Below are 16,652 nucleotides of genomic sequence, written 5' to 3'. Positions count from 1 at the left end.
AGAACATTCACAGAGAAGTGGGAGAACATTTCTAATATGTGGGAATATTTTAGCAGTAGGAACAAGTATATTGTCATTTAGATCAGAAATATGAGAGAAATCTGGTATAAAACATGAAGATATTGACTTTTGCTGCAAGCCCATGAAGGTAATAGTTTCCATTCACAGAGTACTTTAAATCTGGCAAAATACCATATCTCACCAGTAACACTGCCTTTTCTCTTAAAACTTTGGACATTTTGTTTGGTCTTCTCTTTTGGATGTATAACAGACTTGATTTTAGGAAAATTATGTCTCATGAATATTGAAAAGATTCAGACAAATATGAGAGGGAAAACAAAAGACTAAGGGGGAAAGTTGTGCTTCCAGGAGAAGGCTAGTCTGGATTTTTGGAGTGTGTAAATCTCCCTTTGGCCATAAAGAATTCATTAATTGGTCACACTTTATACCTTCCTATTATTTATGACTCATCAATAATACATTAGATTCATGCTAATAAAGCTAACCGTCTTTTGTTTGATTTGTTTGACACCTGAAGATAAAGCATTTGGCTGAAAGGTTTATGCTCAACTCCCAGTTACAAACCCCACCCTGTAACTCTCCACCCTAAATCAATTCTGTTCAGCTCAGTTTCACCCCCTCATTTCGCAAATTTACTAGATTGTGCCATGGATGACGTCTCAACTAGATTTTGTATCTTCCTTAACACTTAGCCAAGTCCTATGCACATGGTAGGTATTTGACATATCCTTGTTAAATTCAATTACATGAAGAAACAAAGACCCAGAGATGCAACACTGTTCATAGTTGGTAGGGCTCTGATTTCTGTTTTGACTATTTATCTACACAATGCTTGTTGGTTCCCTGTATTTCCCAGGCCTCCTAAAACTGTGAGAACGAAAAAAACAAGATTATTGAAGTTTTTTTTTTTTGTTTGTTTGCTTTGTAAAAGGAAGCTGTACCATGAGTTTGCAATACACATTGGACTTGGGCAATATGACCCTCTATCCTGGGTTTTCATTTCCTGTCTGGATAATTTATTCCCTACAATATGCTTCACAGACACATTTTTTCTACACTGGTTCTGCTAAGTTCTGCTCCCTTTCTTCAAAACTTCCTTCTTCTGTAGCCCTTTCACTGTTGCTTCCCTTTTTCTCCTCCCGCTTTTCCTTTCCATTGTCTCTCTCCTCTTTCTGAGGTCCTTATCCCCTTCTTATAGCTCTCTTTCCCTTTCAATACCACCCCTACTCCCCATCCCCTCCCCATCTCTTAAGGCACTGGACTTGAAGTTAGAAGACTCGAGCAAGTCAATCAGCCTCTTTGTACTTCAGTTTCCTATATGTTAAAACGAAGGGGTTGAATAATCTAAATTGTATGATCCTTTCCTGCTTTGACATTCCATGTTGAGATGAATTCCTGTCCCTGTCCCTGTCCCTCTTCCTCTTCCTCTTTTTTTCTTTTTTCCTCTTTTCTCTGTTCTTTTCTTTTTCTCTCCTTACCCTAAGACATACTTAGGGAGTGACACATAAGAAAACTGAGGTGCAGACTATGAGGTGATTTGCCTAAAAGTGACAAGAGGAGGAACATATAGCAACATAGATGAAAGTGGCTGCTCAGTTCTCCAGACTCCCTTTTCAAATATTAGTAGTTTTGCTAGGCATCCCACTGGGGAAAGAGGAAAGGAGAAAGGAGGCTCTTCATAACAGGTCACGTACACTGCAATGGAAAAAAAGCACTGGGTTCAAATTCCAGCTCTGCTGCTTTTTACCTCTGTGAAGTCACTTCACATCCGCGGATCTCAGTTTCCTCTCCTGTACAAAGAAAGGTTTCAGACTAGACTGAGCTCCAAGATCTCTTCTGGCTCTAAATCTTATGCACTGTATTTCCTTCAAGACTTGGAGAGAGATAGGCTGGGACAGTTTGTGCCTGTAACAGCTCCATTCCCCTGGGAGATTGATTGTCCTGAAGGAAAGGGCCCCATCACTTTGCCCTCGGCGCTCCCACCCTCCTACGCTCTAGGCAGTCCTTACTTGTTGATAGTTGAGCCCGCTGCAATGACTGGCCTCTGACGTCTCCTGGCGGCGTTCCTTATCAATGAGCCAAAAGGAGAAACAGCGCAGTAGGAACCCGCGTAGCCGCAGAGTCCCAAAGTCCCATTCTGCAGCTGAGACCCTGCTGGGGCTGAGGCAGGCTCAGCCGGGAGCTCAGGCATGCGGCTTAGAACAGAGTTGTCCTCTCTCAGCCGGAGAACAATACGTGGGGAAAGTGAACTCATGTGGGGATCAGATAGCCGCTGTCCGTGACCTCCCCCCGGGGATGAGACTGGCTGCGTGTGAAAGTCTGTGGTCACCACCATGCAGACCTGCAGCCTGTGGGTGATTCTCTTCTCGTGGGCTGCGCTAACCGTGAGTATCTTCATCTCTTTCTTCAGTCAAAGATGACGCCCCACTCCCCGTACCCCCTCCCAGACACACGGTAAGATGGGGTCTTTGGAGAATACGTAATTAATCCATCCAAACTTCTGTTGGGGAAATTTCAGTCCTGCGGACCGGACAGGAAGCACCTGGCTGGTAAAGCTCGGAAATTGAAACTTTTAGCACTCAGAGTAGTTTTGAATTTGGATAAAAAGAAAAGCTTTCTAGGTCTTAGTAGTTTGAAACTAGTGCGGTTTGACCAAAAGCTACCAGACTACGTTTTGTCATGCCCCATTCACTTCCTCCCCCTCCATTTCTCCTTTTTTTTCTCCCCGTTGTCCTTTCTTTCTCTCCACCTCTTTTCTTCCTCTGTTGTATCCCCTCCTTCCTAATTCTCTCCCTTTTCTAATCTCTCCCTTTTTCCTATTTCTCTTTATCTCTCTTTGCTCTCTCTCCCTCCCCTCATTTTCACTAAATCCTTCTGTCAGACTGACTCACCCTGATGTTCTGTCAGGGTAACATTCAGCCTCTACAAATCTGGTCCAAGGAAAGCATCAAGAAAGGATGAGAAAGCCCAAGGTAAAGGGGATGGATGCTTATTTTTTCAGAGATGAGTTTACCTGCTTTACCATTGTGTATTTTGTTAGCCAAAGTGATTCATCAGTGTCAGGGAAGGCTAACCTATAGTTCTCCATTCACTGGCTCCCAGCTTCGACACCTATCCTTCTAACTCTGATTAGCGCTGAAATCCAAATCATTTTCAGAACGACGATTGCTTTCTATTCAGAAAAGTCCCTAAGGTAGAAGAATCCATTTTTCGTAGCTCAGAACCCTGACACCCAGAAAGGTTTTTCTTGATGTTTCACTGATAGTCCTCTTGATGTGAATTATAACCTTGCCTATGGTATAGATGAATATGAGAGAACCCCCACAGGGCCAACTCAATCAAGAACTACAGTGTAAATTTCAAAGCCAGGAAAGTTTTTTTTTTATTTTTTTTTAAGCTGGCATGTCTGTGACATTCTTGCAGAAGCCAGTCATGCAAAGCTGTTCTGGTTAATGTTTTTAGCTCACCTGCGGCCTTGATTAAGCTCATTGTCAAATGCCCACCACCTCCCATTCCCACTCCTCCTTGGAAATGGAAAGAGGTAACCACAACACTTTTACACACACACACACACACTCAGAAGCACAAATAAGCAAAACAACAACAACCACAAAACTGCCACCAACAACAAAATACTCCCGTGGATGATTTGGGGTGATTCAACATGGCAAACTCAATTGGGAAATTAAAACTGAACAATTTTGTCCCAATCAGTGTGATATTTGGTAAGGAACCATCTTTAACCTTGTGCTTCCATGTTTTGTTCCTGCCTATTTGTAGCAGGTTTCCTATCACTGGAGAATAGTTAGCTATCTCTAAGCAATCAGGTTTAGGAATTCAGGATTAGAGGGATCTATGAATATGAAGAATCCAAAGAATAAGGAAAAATATATCTGAAATGATAACACTAAAGAAAGCCAAATCACATCCAGACACTAGTGCTAGATAAATGAAGACCATTTTAAACAGAAACAAATCTCAGCTAAATTTAAAACTCACACATACACATCCGATGACATTGGTAGTAATTTAGAAAGTAGGCACTCTTCCTTTTAACAAACAATGAATTACTAAGGTGTAGGGCTGTATTATTCCCTATTATAATCCCCCTTTTAGAACTTTTGGGCAATTGTACATTATGAGAGATGTTATTGAAAGAACATTGGGGATTGTATCAATAAAAAGGAACAATAATCATACCTTTTCATTCAATACAGATGAGATAAATAAGATATGAGACTAAGGCACAATTTTAGTTTTATCCCAGGGTAGGAAAAACAAATCTTCTCTATTATGTCAGAAGTAATCTCCAGACCGAGTAATAAGGTGATGCCTTTATCTTCATAGGAAATCAGAGGCGTAAGACACATTCGTAATCATCTAAACACCCACCTACAAACATTTTATATGTGAAAAAACCATTGCCCAGGAAGCTGAAGTTCTCAGCCTCTAGTTGTGACATTGGGCAAGTGCCCAAACACTATTTCATTCCATTGAGCTTCTATTTTCATGTCTGTAAAATGAGAGTGTTTAGATTAAATTATACCCAAGGATCCTTCTAACCAGAATTAGTACCCAGATCTTCTGCTGCCAGTCCAGTGCTTATTCCACCATGCCACATATTTTATTATAGCAATTTATCTAATTCTATGGGGGAAATTTTGCATTTATTCATATATCATTTTATTGTTATTTAATGCTTTCATATGTATTCAGTCATTTCCCCAACTAATTTGTGAGCTCCTCCACCACAGGGACAGTGCTTTATACTTATTTCTCACTTCTCCTATCACAGAGATCATACTTAATAAAGAACGGCTGAATTGAATGGAAAATTCCATTGTTGTTGAGTTGTTTCAGAGTCTCTGCATCCCCATTTGGGGTTTACTTAGCAAAGGTACTGTACTTAGGTACTTAGCAAAGGTTTGTCATTTCCTTCTCCAGCTCATTTTATAAATGAAGAAACTGAGGCAAGTAGGGTTAAGTGACTTGCCCAGGGGCACACAGCTAGTAAGTGTCAGAGGCTAAATTTTAACTCAGGTCCTTCCTCACTCCAGGGCTGGCTCTCTATTCTCTGAACTACCTGGGTGCCCCAGAAAATTTCTTAGCCTTTGCCATCATATAGTAGTTTAGGGAGCTCCCCTATCGTGTTTACTTACTTTTTTTTTCTTTCTCATATGGGACAACAGAGTAGGTAGGTGGTGCAGTAGATAGAGCACCGGGCCTGGAATCAGGAAGACTCCTCTTCCTGAGTTCAAATCCGGCCTCAGACATGGACAAGTCACAACTCTGTTTGCCTCAGTTTCTTCATCTGTAAGATGAGCTGGATAAGGAAATGGCAAAACCCCAAAATGAGGTCACAAAGAGTCTAAAATGACTGAACAAAAAAAAAAATGGAGCAATAGGTTTTTTTTAAACCAAAGTGAATTTAAATAAGTTGAATCTTTAGAATACTTTGGGAATTGGGGATCCATGCAGAGTGATTGCTCACTTCCCTCCACCTCCAACAACAAACTGGGGCTGAGAATCCTTTCCCACAGGGCACCAGAGGCAAAGTTTCCTTAGTCAAACTAGATCTCTTTTTTCAAGAGGAGACAATTATAGTAACTCACTTCCCAAGGAAGAAGAAAAGGGCAAAGTGAAGTTAGAATGTAATGGAGATATTCAGGATGAGAATAGCTGAAAATGTCCTCCTTATTTTGTTTGGGTAGGTATTGGACTAGAAGACTGCTCAGGTCCTATCCAATTCTAAAGCTCTATAATTTTGTCATTTCCAAACTGCAGCTGTTCATTGGGTAAAAAAATAATGAGAGTTGTTTGAGTTTTTTATAGGGGTGGGGGTGGGAATAGCCAGTGCTTATCAAGTTATGAAAAAATACATAGAAGTAATTAATACAGGAAAACTACTTATAAACACTGATATAATGACTAACTGCTGCCAATGGGTGGTTAAGTCCAAGAACCTTGGGAACAGCAGCAGCTTCCCTGCCCCCTCTCCCCTAAGATCCCTGCCCTTGCTTCCAGTCTTGCTTGCATTGGTCATCCAGGGAAAGAACCTTTCTAGCAATTGGATCTAGCTAATTCTACCAGGTGCAGCAGCCAGAGGCATACCAGTTGCGACCATAGCCACTGAAGATCTGGAAAACAAAGTTCTTACCAATCAAAATTCTTAGTACTGTCAAATGGCTCAATGTCAGAAGCCCAAGAAAGCTTTCTTAATGGAAATGACATTAAAAAAGATGCATTACCAGATGCCTTACTGCTGTACCTCAAGGACCACCCAGCCTTTCTATATGATTTGCATGTGAAATATGTCTTCAATTAGAAAGCACACATAAGTGTGCATCCTTCCTCCCTCCCTTCCTTTTTTCTTCTTCCCTTCTTAGTTTTTTCCCTTCTTCCCTTCCTTCCTTCTTTCCTCCCTCCCTCCTTTTCTTCTTTCCTTCCTCCTTTCTTCTTTCCTTCATCTCCTTCTCCCTCTCTCCTTCCTTTTCTTCATCCCTCCCTTATTTCTTTCCTTCCTCTTTCCCCTCTTCACTCCTTTCCTCCCTTTCTTTCTTCATTCCTCCTTTTCTTTCTTCCTTCCTTTCTCTCTTTCTTCCTCTCTCCCTCTTTCCTTCTTTCCATCACAGATCTAGCACCTGCTTTAAATTGGGTTTTGTTGGGCTTATCTTACATGCTTTAATTTGATATGTGACATATCTTTCCTATAACAATCCTGTGTTGTTATAGGATCCTACTGTAATATTGATAATATGATTTGGGAAGAACATAAAGTAATTGAAGGACTTCAGTATTTGCGGTTTGGGGAACAGATAACAAAATAACTCATAATAATTCAATTGATATAAGCTTTCAAGAGCATTTGCTTCACCACAACCTTGTGAAATAGATATTAGAGAAGCCAGCTTAGCTACTTTTATTTTTAAATTGCCTTTTTTCCTACTTCTTGAAGCAAGCATGTATTTCAGTACTCTTGCTCTTTCTTCCCTTTTCCCACAAAGCATATATTCCTGTGCCCTGGAAGATGATGTCCAGCTGTTGGAGTCTGCCTACTCTAAGTGACACTGATATAACCTTTAAGTTCATGTCCTTGTCCAAGTAACTGCTTGTGTTTTATAGCTGGATGCCTAGATACCGTGGAAAAATCTGAATCTCGTCATTATCTGGAGCTCTCTTCAGCATAATACATTCTCTTTCTGTTTGCAGGTGTACTTAAAATGCTTTGATTCATTAAGCTACTAAAAAATGCCTGACATGAATGAATGAAAGAATAAACAGTTGCTTAGTTTTTACTACATACTAAAGAGTGGTAGGAGTAAAAATAGAATATTAAGACAGTCTCTGCTCACTAGGAGCTCATATTCCAATGGTGGTGGTGCTATATGTTTAATTTGCAAGTCAAATGGAAAGATTCCATGGTTTTTAGGGTGTGGCAGCAAAGCAGATGATAATGTATCTTTCCTAATGTAATTTCCACTGATAAAATCATATCAGGTTTTTGTTTTTTAATATTGACTCACTTGATAGTGACAAGGCGTTGATGGTAAAAACTTTCTTTTCTGGGTCTTAAGTAACTGTGACTGTGGCAGTGGCCACAGAGGTAGTTGCCAGGTTGCATATCCACAGGGGCTGCTTTCTGGGATGACAGTAACCAGGGCTAGGCTGGAAGTAGAACAAGTGTCCTTGAGGGTGCTGTCACTCCTGTAGCTCTTGGGCTTACATTTAGAGAAAGGGAGCGAGATAATATTGTGTAAAAACAGTCAACATTTATATTATCTTCCAGGAACTGTGCTAAGTGCTTTATAATTATTATCTTATTTGATCCCCCCAACAAAACCCTGGAAGGGCGGTACTATTTATTCTCCTTATCTTACAGATGTGGAAAATGAGGTAGACAGAGGTGAAATGACTTGCTCAGGGTCACACAGTAAATGTCTGAGGTCAGATTTGAACTTATACCTTCCTGCCTCTAGACTTAGTGCTTTAAACATTGTATCACCTTGCGATCTAAGAGATAGGGGCCTCAAAGCTAGCAAAACATGGATTCAAATTCTATCTCTGATACATATTGTCTGTGTGACCCTGAATGGGGCAGCTGGGTGGTGCAGTGGAAAGAGTACTAGGCCTGGAGTCAGAAAAATCTGAGTTCAAATCTAGCCTCAGACACTTACTAGCTATGTGACCCTGGGCAAATTACTTAAGCCTTATTTGTCGTGGTTCCTCATCTGTAAAATGGGGACATACTGAAGAAGGAAATGGTAAACCACTCTAGTATCTTTACCAAGAAAATTCAAGTCCATGGGGTCATAAAGAATCAGATATGACTGAATGAACTACCACGAGTGTAACCCTGGGCAAGTCCCTTGAGCTCTCAGGGCTCTAAATTAGTGATATCAGACTCAAATAGAAATAGGGGCCACCAGACTATTCATAGGGATCCCTGTGGGCCACATATTGACTTAGAAAAACCACATGATTTTTTATCCATCTATCCATCTATCTATCTATCTATCTATCTATCTATCTATCTATCTATCTATCTATCTACATATGCATAATATGTATCTATATGTATTTATTAACACATCAACACATTAGATTCAGCTAGGAATCCATGATTTCAGGACATTCCAGGGAAAGTGTCAATGTACATTGACTGAGAGAGTTTCTCCATTTGGGAGGTCTGTGTTAAAACTGTATCTCTTCTGGTCCCCCTGACCATCACTGCCCTTCTAGCCAGTAGAGTAAATAAGTTTATAGGTAGGCAATACAAAAGGGCAATTGAAGGAAATAAGATGGCAAAGGGGAAGCTGGAAATCACATACAAATTGTCCCAAAGATCAATTTACAAATTGCATCACATATTTACCAAAATTCCTATATTCTGGTAATATGTGCTGAATCAGCAGAAGCCATTGAGGCAGGGCCGTCTGGTTCTATTATATGTAAATCTCAGAAAAATTCCAAACCTTGATGGTAAAGACCAGCAGATCACCATATGGTGTGGATAATTTTGAAATGCTGTGAGCACATTAACTTTAAAGTTTTACTGACAATTTTGAAATTATGTGAATGTGTTAATGAACTAACCTCAAGGTGGCACAGATAGGAATTAGTTTGTTCTCCTAAAAGACCCTGTTAAAATGAGATCTTGAGCTCCTGCCTCTGAACACATCCCTATGTCCATCGGGTCTATACCATACTAGTGTCTTCACTCCAATGCAGGGTCACATGAGTCAGAATCTCTGCCTCTCCCTCTCCCCCTACTTTACCCCATGACACCTGTGCCATCTTCCTCTGTTTCTCTTTTGCCACTTGTCTCTGTACCCTCTAAAGTTCTATTGCAGCCTCATTTCCCACTGTCATTGTGGGCTTTCCTGCAAATATCCAAAGAACCAGGCATGCTTGCCCCATTTCACAAATTAATTATCAACTCAAGCTCCCTGAAATCATGGGTTTGGTCCCTATTTATTGCTTGTCTATCGATCAATATATCAATTTATCTTTAATTGCCTTTGAAAACTCTGCTACTTTTGTTTTCTGAAAAGGGTTTGCAGATTTTCATCTTATCCTTCTTTTTAAAGTTTAACCACAACCTGCCTTTTCAAATAACCAATTGTCTATGATAATTAATAATCATAACAATAATAATAGCTGTCATTTACATAGCATTTTAAGGTTTTCAAAGCACTATCTTGGTTGAGGTCCACAACAATCCTGAAAGGTAGGAAAATTAAAGGCCTCATTTCTAGAATATGTAGAGAACTGACTCAAATGTATAACAATACAAGTCATTCTCCAATTGATAAATGGTCAAAGGATATGAACAGGCAATTTTCAGAGGAAGAAATTAAAGATATCTATAATCATATGAAAAAATGCTCTAAATCACTTTTGATTAGAGAGATGCAAATCAAAACAACTCTGAGGTACAACATTACACCTATCAGATTGGGAAACATGACGGAACAAGAAAATGATAAATGCTGGAGAGGATGTGAGAGAGTTGGAACACTAATTCATTGTTGGTGGAGCTGTGAGCTCATCCAACCATTCTGGAGAGCAATTTGGAACTATGCCCAAAGGGCCACAAAAATGTGCATATCCTTTGACCCAGCAATATCCCTTCTAGGGCTGTATCCCCAAGAGATCATAAAAATGGGAAAAGGTCCCACATGTACAAAAATATTTACAGCAGCACTCTTTGTAGTTGCCAAAAACTGGAAGTCAAGGGGATGCCCATCAATTGAGGAATGGCTGAATAAATTATGGTATATGAATGTAATGGAATACTATTGTGCCATAAGAAATGATGAACAAGAAGACTCCAGAAAGGCCTGGAAGGACTGATATGATCTGATGCTGAGTGAAAGGAGCAGAACCAGGAGAACTTTGTGCACAGCAATGACCACAGTGTGCAAGAGTTTTTTCTGGTAGACTTGGAATTCCGTAATAACAAAAGAACTTATTTAAAAAAAAAATCCCAGTGGTGGTTTTCTAAGGCAAAACGCCTTCCACACTCAGAGAAAGAAATATGGAAGTTATTCACAGAACGTAGCAGATCATGCTTGTGTGTGTGTGTGTTTTTGTGTATCATTTTTGATTTGTTATATGATTTCTTCCATTTATTTTAGTTCAACTACATAGCATGACTATAGTGAAAATGTACTCAATAGGAAAGTATATGTAGAACCTATACAGAATTGTATGCTGTCATGGGGAGGGAGGGGGGTAGTGCAGGGTAGGTGGGGGGGGGGAATAAAATCTTAATTTTATGGCAGTGATTGTAAAACATTAAAAAACAATAATAATAAAATAAAATTTAAAAAAAGAAAAAATATTAAAGAAAAAAAGAGAAAGGTAGGAAAATTGAGTCAGAGTGAGATTACATGACTTGCCCAGGGTCATACAGATTTTGTCCAAGTCAGGTCTTTCTGACTCTAAGTCCAGCACTCTGTTTACTATGCCCTTGAACTGCCTAAAGGTTTTGATTTTAGTCTATGTGAAATCATGGGAAATCTAGTCATTTCATGGGTTGTTGCAAAAAAAAACAACCCAAAACTCTACTCCGTCTCCCCATTCAAATTTATTTTAAATATAATCTCTTTACTTCCACTGAAGACCTACTCTCATACTTAATCATTAGATGGAGGTGACCTTGGCTTCTTACAGATTTTGCCATTAGAATGCAAGCTTTGGCAGGCCCCATCAAGACAGTTTTTAGTACGTTTGGAGCAGTTGTATGTCTGTCATCCTGGGACCAACAGGGTTAAGTTTCTAAATGCTCATCGGCAGAAGACTAGCCACCAGATGGTGCGTTGATGAAAACATTTTATGGCCACTGAGGTTAATGTGGAACTCATTTGTAAAATATTGAGGAGAATGTAAGAAGTGGGATAGAAATTTTCATCCAGATTAGAGTGTACCTAGGCCATTTAAATCAAGGTCCTTTGTTGCAAGGAAATACTAAATGGCTCAATTAGAAGAAAGAAATATGACAAATAATATTATTAGCAGGGGAAGAGAGGAAAAGAAGTGTAGTTTTTAGCATACCAAAAAAGGTACCAAAATTGCTCCTATTTAAAGCAGTCACTGCTCTAGAAAATTCCTAGTTTCTAATATTATTTGTTGGCATTTCCACAGGGATAGACCCTCCAAGGACAAAATAATCAAAATTCCATTCTCTGTCCCAGTGGAGGGTTCATCTCCTATTGGCATCTCACAGATGACCCTGCCAAAAAAACCAAAAACCAAATCAAGTATTCTGGATTAGAACCACTTTCTCTTCCCTTTTCTTCTCCCTATCACCTAATTTAAATGTTTGTTACTGCACTTTAACAATTTAAGATTACATTCCACAGGCTTTCACTCAAGCTCACCAGGAGAAGCACATAACCCATGGAAAAACCCATAACAATTAGATCCTATCAGTCTGATGATTACACGACAAACAAAAGGTTGGCTGTGACCAAGACCATAAGAACTTCAAATTACTCTTCGAGGTCATACCTGCAGTCCACGTTTCTGTCTCACAAGACATTCTAGGAAATATTTTATTGTCTTCATCCCACCATTAATTGCTAGCTTATTTAATAATTAAGTGTGAGAAGTTAATAAGAGCATACTTGAAACATCTCTACTTTCACTAAATTGTTCCAGTGTTTGTGTATTTGGCTAACTTTTTCTAGACTCTTTATCTTTTTAACCACTAAAATTTTATAGAATGAGTCCTATAAATTCATTTTATATTGTACAAATTAGTATTATCTTTTGATTTATCGTAAAACCACCATGTTTTAAGTGTCAAGGGAAGCCCCATCATTTTGATATTTTAAGATTTGGTAAATCAAATCTGGTTCACTAATTTTCATGATTTTGAAGACTTTAGTCATCTCCTTCCCAATCCTTCAACTTTAAAGAAACTTCCTTTTCCAGATAATGAATGAATTTAAGTCTCAACGATAAGGGAAATAAAATTCCTCAAAAAAACAAGAGGAAAACAGAGTTAGTATAATGAATTTTTTAAAAATGCTTTGCTTAGAATCAGAAGGGACATCAATGTGAATTCTGTCTATGATCCTTAATAACTGTTACGTTTGTGAAGTAACTCTATTTAAGCCTCATTTCTTCATGTAAAATGGGGATAATAACTTCTTTAATACTTAGCCAGTCATAGATTTAGAACCACAAGGAATTTAGAGGTTACCTAATCATCTGGACAAAACCGCCAAAGTATTTCTTAAACGCTCATGTTGTCATAGATGAAGAACAGCTATAAGTGAAAACTAATCAGCTGTTAAAACATATCGAGCTCTGTTTAGCCTGGCACTAAATTGAATTCTCAAATAGGGACCATGATAACATATTGTCTGCATCCACTAAAGTATTTTACCTAGATTTTCATCAGTTCAAGAAGTATTGCATTTGACTATATTCTGAACGTGGTACTAAGTACCGTGAAAGCTAAAAAGAAGGTGAAGACAAAGTTGCTGCCCAGAAGGAACATAAAATTTTGTTGAGACAAAACTATTACGTATTACAATGCAAGATTATTGAGTGTAGAGATGAGGCTGCAGACAGTTGCTATGGGGAGTACAGAGAAGAAAAAGATCAGTGTCGTCTGTGTAGGCAGAGGAGGTTTAAGGGAGAAGGATCAGGATAAGGAGGAGAAGGGACTCTTAAAGGTAGTCATGCTGAGGACTGTTCAAGATCTATAAAGGTCCTTCACCAGTAAGAGCAATATTGTAACAAAAATTCCCTGTGAAACTTACCTACTTTAATCAATTAAGATCCAGGACTCATGAAAAAATACTATATACCTCCAGAAAGAGAACTCTGAGTGTATATTGAAGCATATTTTTGACTGTTGTAATATGTTTCAATATTTTTAAATATATTTTATTTCTAAATATTTCTCAATTACATGTTAAAAAGTTTTAACCTTCATTTTTTTTTTAAATTTTGAGTTCCAAATTCTCTCCCTCTCTCCTCCCTTCTTGAGAAGGCAAGCAGAGTCATGAAAAGCATTTCTATATTGGTCATGTTGCAAAAGAAAACACCCTTTCCTCCCCACCAAAATTAAAAAGGTATGCTTCAGTCTGCATTTGGACTCTGTCAGTTCTTTCGTAAGTCCTTTGGGATGGTCTTGAATGATTGTGTTGCTGAGAATAGTGAAGTCATTCACAGTTGATTATGGTACAATATTGATTGTTGTTGTTGTATACAAATATTCCCTGGTTCTGCTTACTTCATTTTGCATCAGTTCATGTAAATCTTCCAATTTCTAACCATCCCTTTCATCATCTTTTCTTATAGTACAGTAATATTCCATTACAATCACACACCAAGATATTGACGATCTCTCACCTATCCCATGGCCTACTCCCTCACAACCATTCCCACCACTACCGCTATGCCAGCCAAAGTCTCAGTAGAAATTCTTTCCCCTGCAACTACACATAAAAAAAGAAACAGGCCTAAAGAAGAAGTATTAATGTTCTGCTTGGGCCTACCCCATTGGAAATACGAGAAATACACTGATAGAGAAAAAGTCAGCTTGGATGGTCTTGGGAGATGGGGAATATGGAGAATTAAGACCAAGAGTTGAAAAGTCCTAGGTTCAAATACCACTTCTGATCATTTATAAGCTGTATGGTAGAAGGTAGACAGGGTGGACTTAATCCAGGCCCTCTCCTATGCAAGAAAACAGTCATAGGAACGGGGACTGGAAGAGACCTTAGAGACCCTCTAGGTCAGCATCAGAGATGGGGTTTGATTTTCTTAGAATCACATTGCTAGCAAGCATCAGAAACAGATCTTGAACCCAGGTTTTCTAACTTCTAATTCCATGTTTTTCCCATTATGCCACACAAACTCTTTTTGTACACATTACGTAGGTAGTGTTTGAACATAATCTGGATTGTGCCTGATCTCAAACAATTCACTTATAGGGTTATACTGTACTTACATTTGAGTATGAATAAATGTGATTTCTAGGGAGAATTAGAAAGCTAGGGAATTCACATCTAGCAAAATGATGGAGTCCTCCAGTGAAAACCTAAGTCAAGAAGAGTCAGGAAGTTGTCCTTTTGTTTCCCATCCTTTCTTACCCTTCCCCTCCCCCCATTCCCAATCTTGCAGAACTTCTTCCTAAAGCTTAATCTATGTAGGGTACATTCAATTTTCTCTCAGATTGTCGTGGAACAGGAGAAGTGGTTTAAGTGTTTAAGTTTCCTAGAGTTTGTCTACATACAGAGTAAACAAAGGAAGTTGAGATGTCAACAAAGCTGAAATGGAAAAGACTAAGTGCTAAAAGTTAGCATTGAGTGTTTGTAGAGATGGCGACAAAATAAGTACTTAATTGGAGTAGGTGCCACCCACCCACTTAAAAATAAGATTTGCTCTGGACAGGTCTATTTACACCTTACTTTCCTCCAGGCACTCTTCCACCTCATGACAATGGACTGCGTGCTGTTTATTGAACAAGACATTCCATCTTTTAATTCTTGGGCATTTTCTCTGGCTCCCTTCACGTCCTAGCTAAAATCCCACCTACTGCAAGTAGCCTCTCATCATCCCTGTTCATGCTAATGCCTTCCTTCTGTTCACTATCTTCAATTTATCCTGTATCTAGGATGTTGTTTGTACATATTTTCATGTTGTCTCACCCATTAGATTGTAAGCTCCTTGAGGACAGGGATTATTTTTTGTATTTCCTTGTATCCTCAGTGTGCTTAGCACAGTGTCTGATACGTTTGTTTTTGTGGTTTAGTCACTCTTTGTGACCCCAACTGGGGTTTTCTTGACAAAGATCCTGGAATGGCTTGCCATTTCCTTCTCTAGCTTATTTTACAGATGAGGAAACTGAGACAAAGAGGGTTAAGTGACTTGCCCAGGATCACACAACTAGTAAGTGTCTAGGTCAGATTTGGACTCAGTTCTTTCTGATTCCAGGTCTTCCACTGCCATCTAGCTGCCACTATACTAAGGCACATACTAAGTCCTTAATAAATGCCTGTTGACTTGACTTTCAAATGCCAGTTTCGATAATGGAGTCCTTCCCAGGAATGTTAACTACATAATGGGGGATAGTAAACTGGTTGTGTGATATAAAGATAATAATCAGTATATTTGGCTTTGGAATTACAGGTTGGTGCTTCCCCATCTGTCTGTGAAGCACTCAGAGAGCTGTCAAGGGCCAAAGAACAATGCCTTCAGGAACTGTCAAAAGAAGGGAGGAACAACTCTGAAAATGAGCAGCCCACATCAGGTACAGGCTAAACCACTGTCACATTTTTCTTTTGCATTTAGCCAGTTCATTGACTCCATGTAGATAATTTACCCAAATGGACGTCCTTCTGATAAAGTAATCCACCTTGTCATCTTAAAGGACAATAAATGGATAATCTATGCCAAATTCTCTGTTTATATAGCCTGTGTAGGAGCAGCCTCAGTTTTTTCTCATAATACAATTCTGTGAAAGTATTCCCATTAAGTTAATGATTTCAGAAAAGAAAAAAGAGAAAGGTGATAGATCTGCCATCTACCATATCTACTTCCCTGTCACAATACCATTGCCATTCCAGTCAAAGTCTGGACAGAGAAGCTTTTCGCTGAAGTTACATATAAAAAGAACAATTTCTAAAAATAAGAGGTCTTAATGCCTGCCCCCACTGAAATGTATGCAAAATACACTGATAGAGCAAGAGTTGGCTTGGGTAGTCATGGGAGGTAGAGGTGGTATAGAGAATTGGATAGAGTTCTGGACTTGTAGTCAGGAAGTTTCAGATTCAGATACCACTTCTGATACTAGCTGTGTGACCCGGGCAAGCCGTTTAATTTCTCTGACCATTAGTTTCTTCATCTGTAACACTTACCTCGGAGTGTTATTGTGAAGCTCAAGCAGAATCTATATAAGATAAGCTATAAACTTGAAACTGCTGGTGTCTCCCACCCCAGTTCCTTGATACTTGTTTTTTTATTTATTTATATCCGAATAGATTGTTTCCCTTACAAAGGTAAGCTCTTCTAGGTCAAGCACTTTCTTATTTGTCTTCGTTTCCCCAGAACCCATCACGGAGTGTAGTGTGTAGTGGGTACTTAATAACTAACATAAAAATTGGCTACTG

At 39.0% G+C, this 16,652-nt stretch overlaps 1 protein-coding gene across 2 annotated transcripts in view; it reads left to right on the top strand.

The window, feature by feature from the left end:
* The first annotated feature begins 2,092 nt into the window (after window positions 1-2,092).
* The window catches only part of SCTR (secretin receptor), an 80,821-nt gene continuing 66,261 nt past the window's right edge, over window positions 2,093-16,652 (top strand). For both annotated transcript variants that reach the window (XM_072613333.1, XM_072613332.1), the window contains exons 1-2: window positions 2,093-2,405; window positions 15,673-15,793. In XM_072613333.1, the coding sequence (XP_072469434.1) occupies window positions 2,355-2,405; window positions 15,673-15,793 (172 nt within the window). In that variant the 5' untranslated portion in view covers window positions 2,093-2,354. The remainder of the gene's footprint in view (window positions 2,406-15,672; window positions 15,794-16,652) is intronic.

The sequence above is a fragment of the Notamacropus eugenii genome, chromosome 5 (assembly GCF_028372415.1).
Source record: "Notamacropus eugenii isolate mMacEug1 chromosome 5, mMacEug1.pri_v2, whole genome shotgun sequence".
NCBI lineage: Eukaryota > Metazoa > Chordata > Mammalia > Diprotodontia > Macropodidae > Notamacropus > Notamacropus eugenii.
This window is presented reverse-complemented; position numbering and strand designations above follow the sequence as displayed.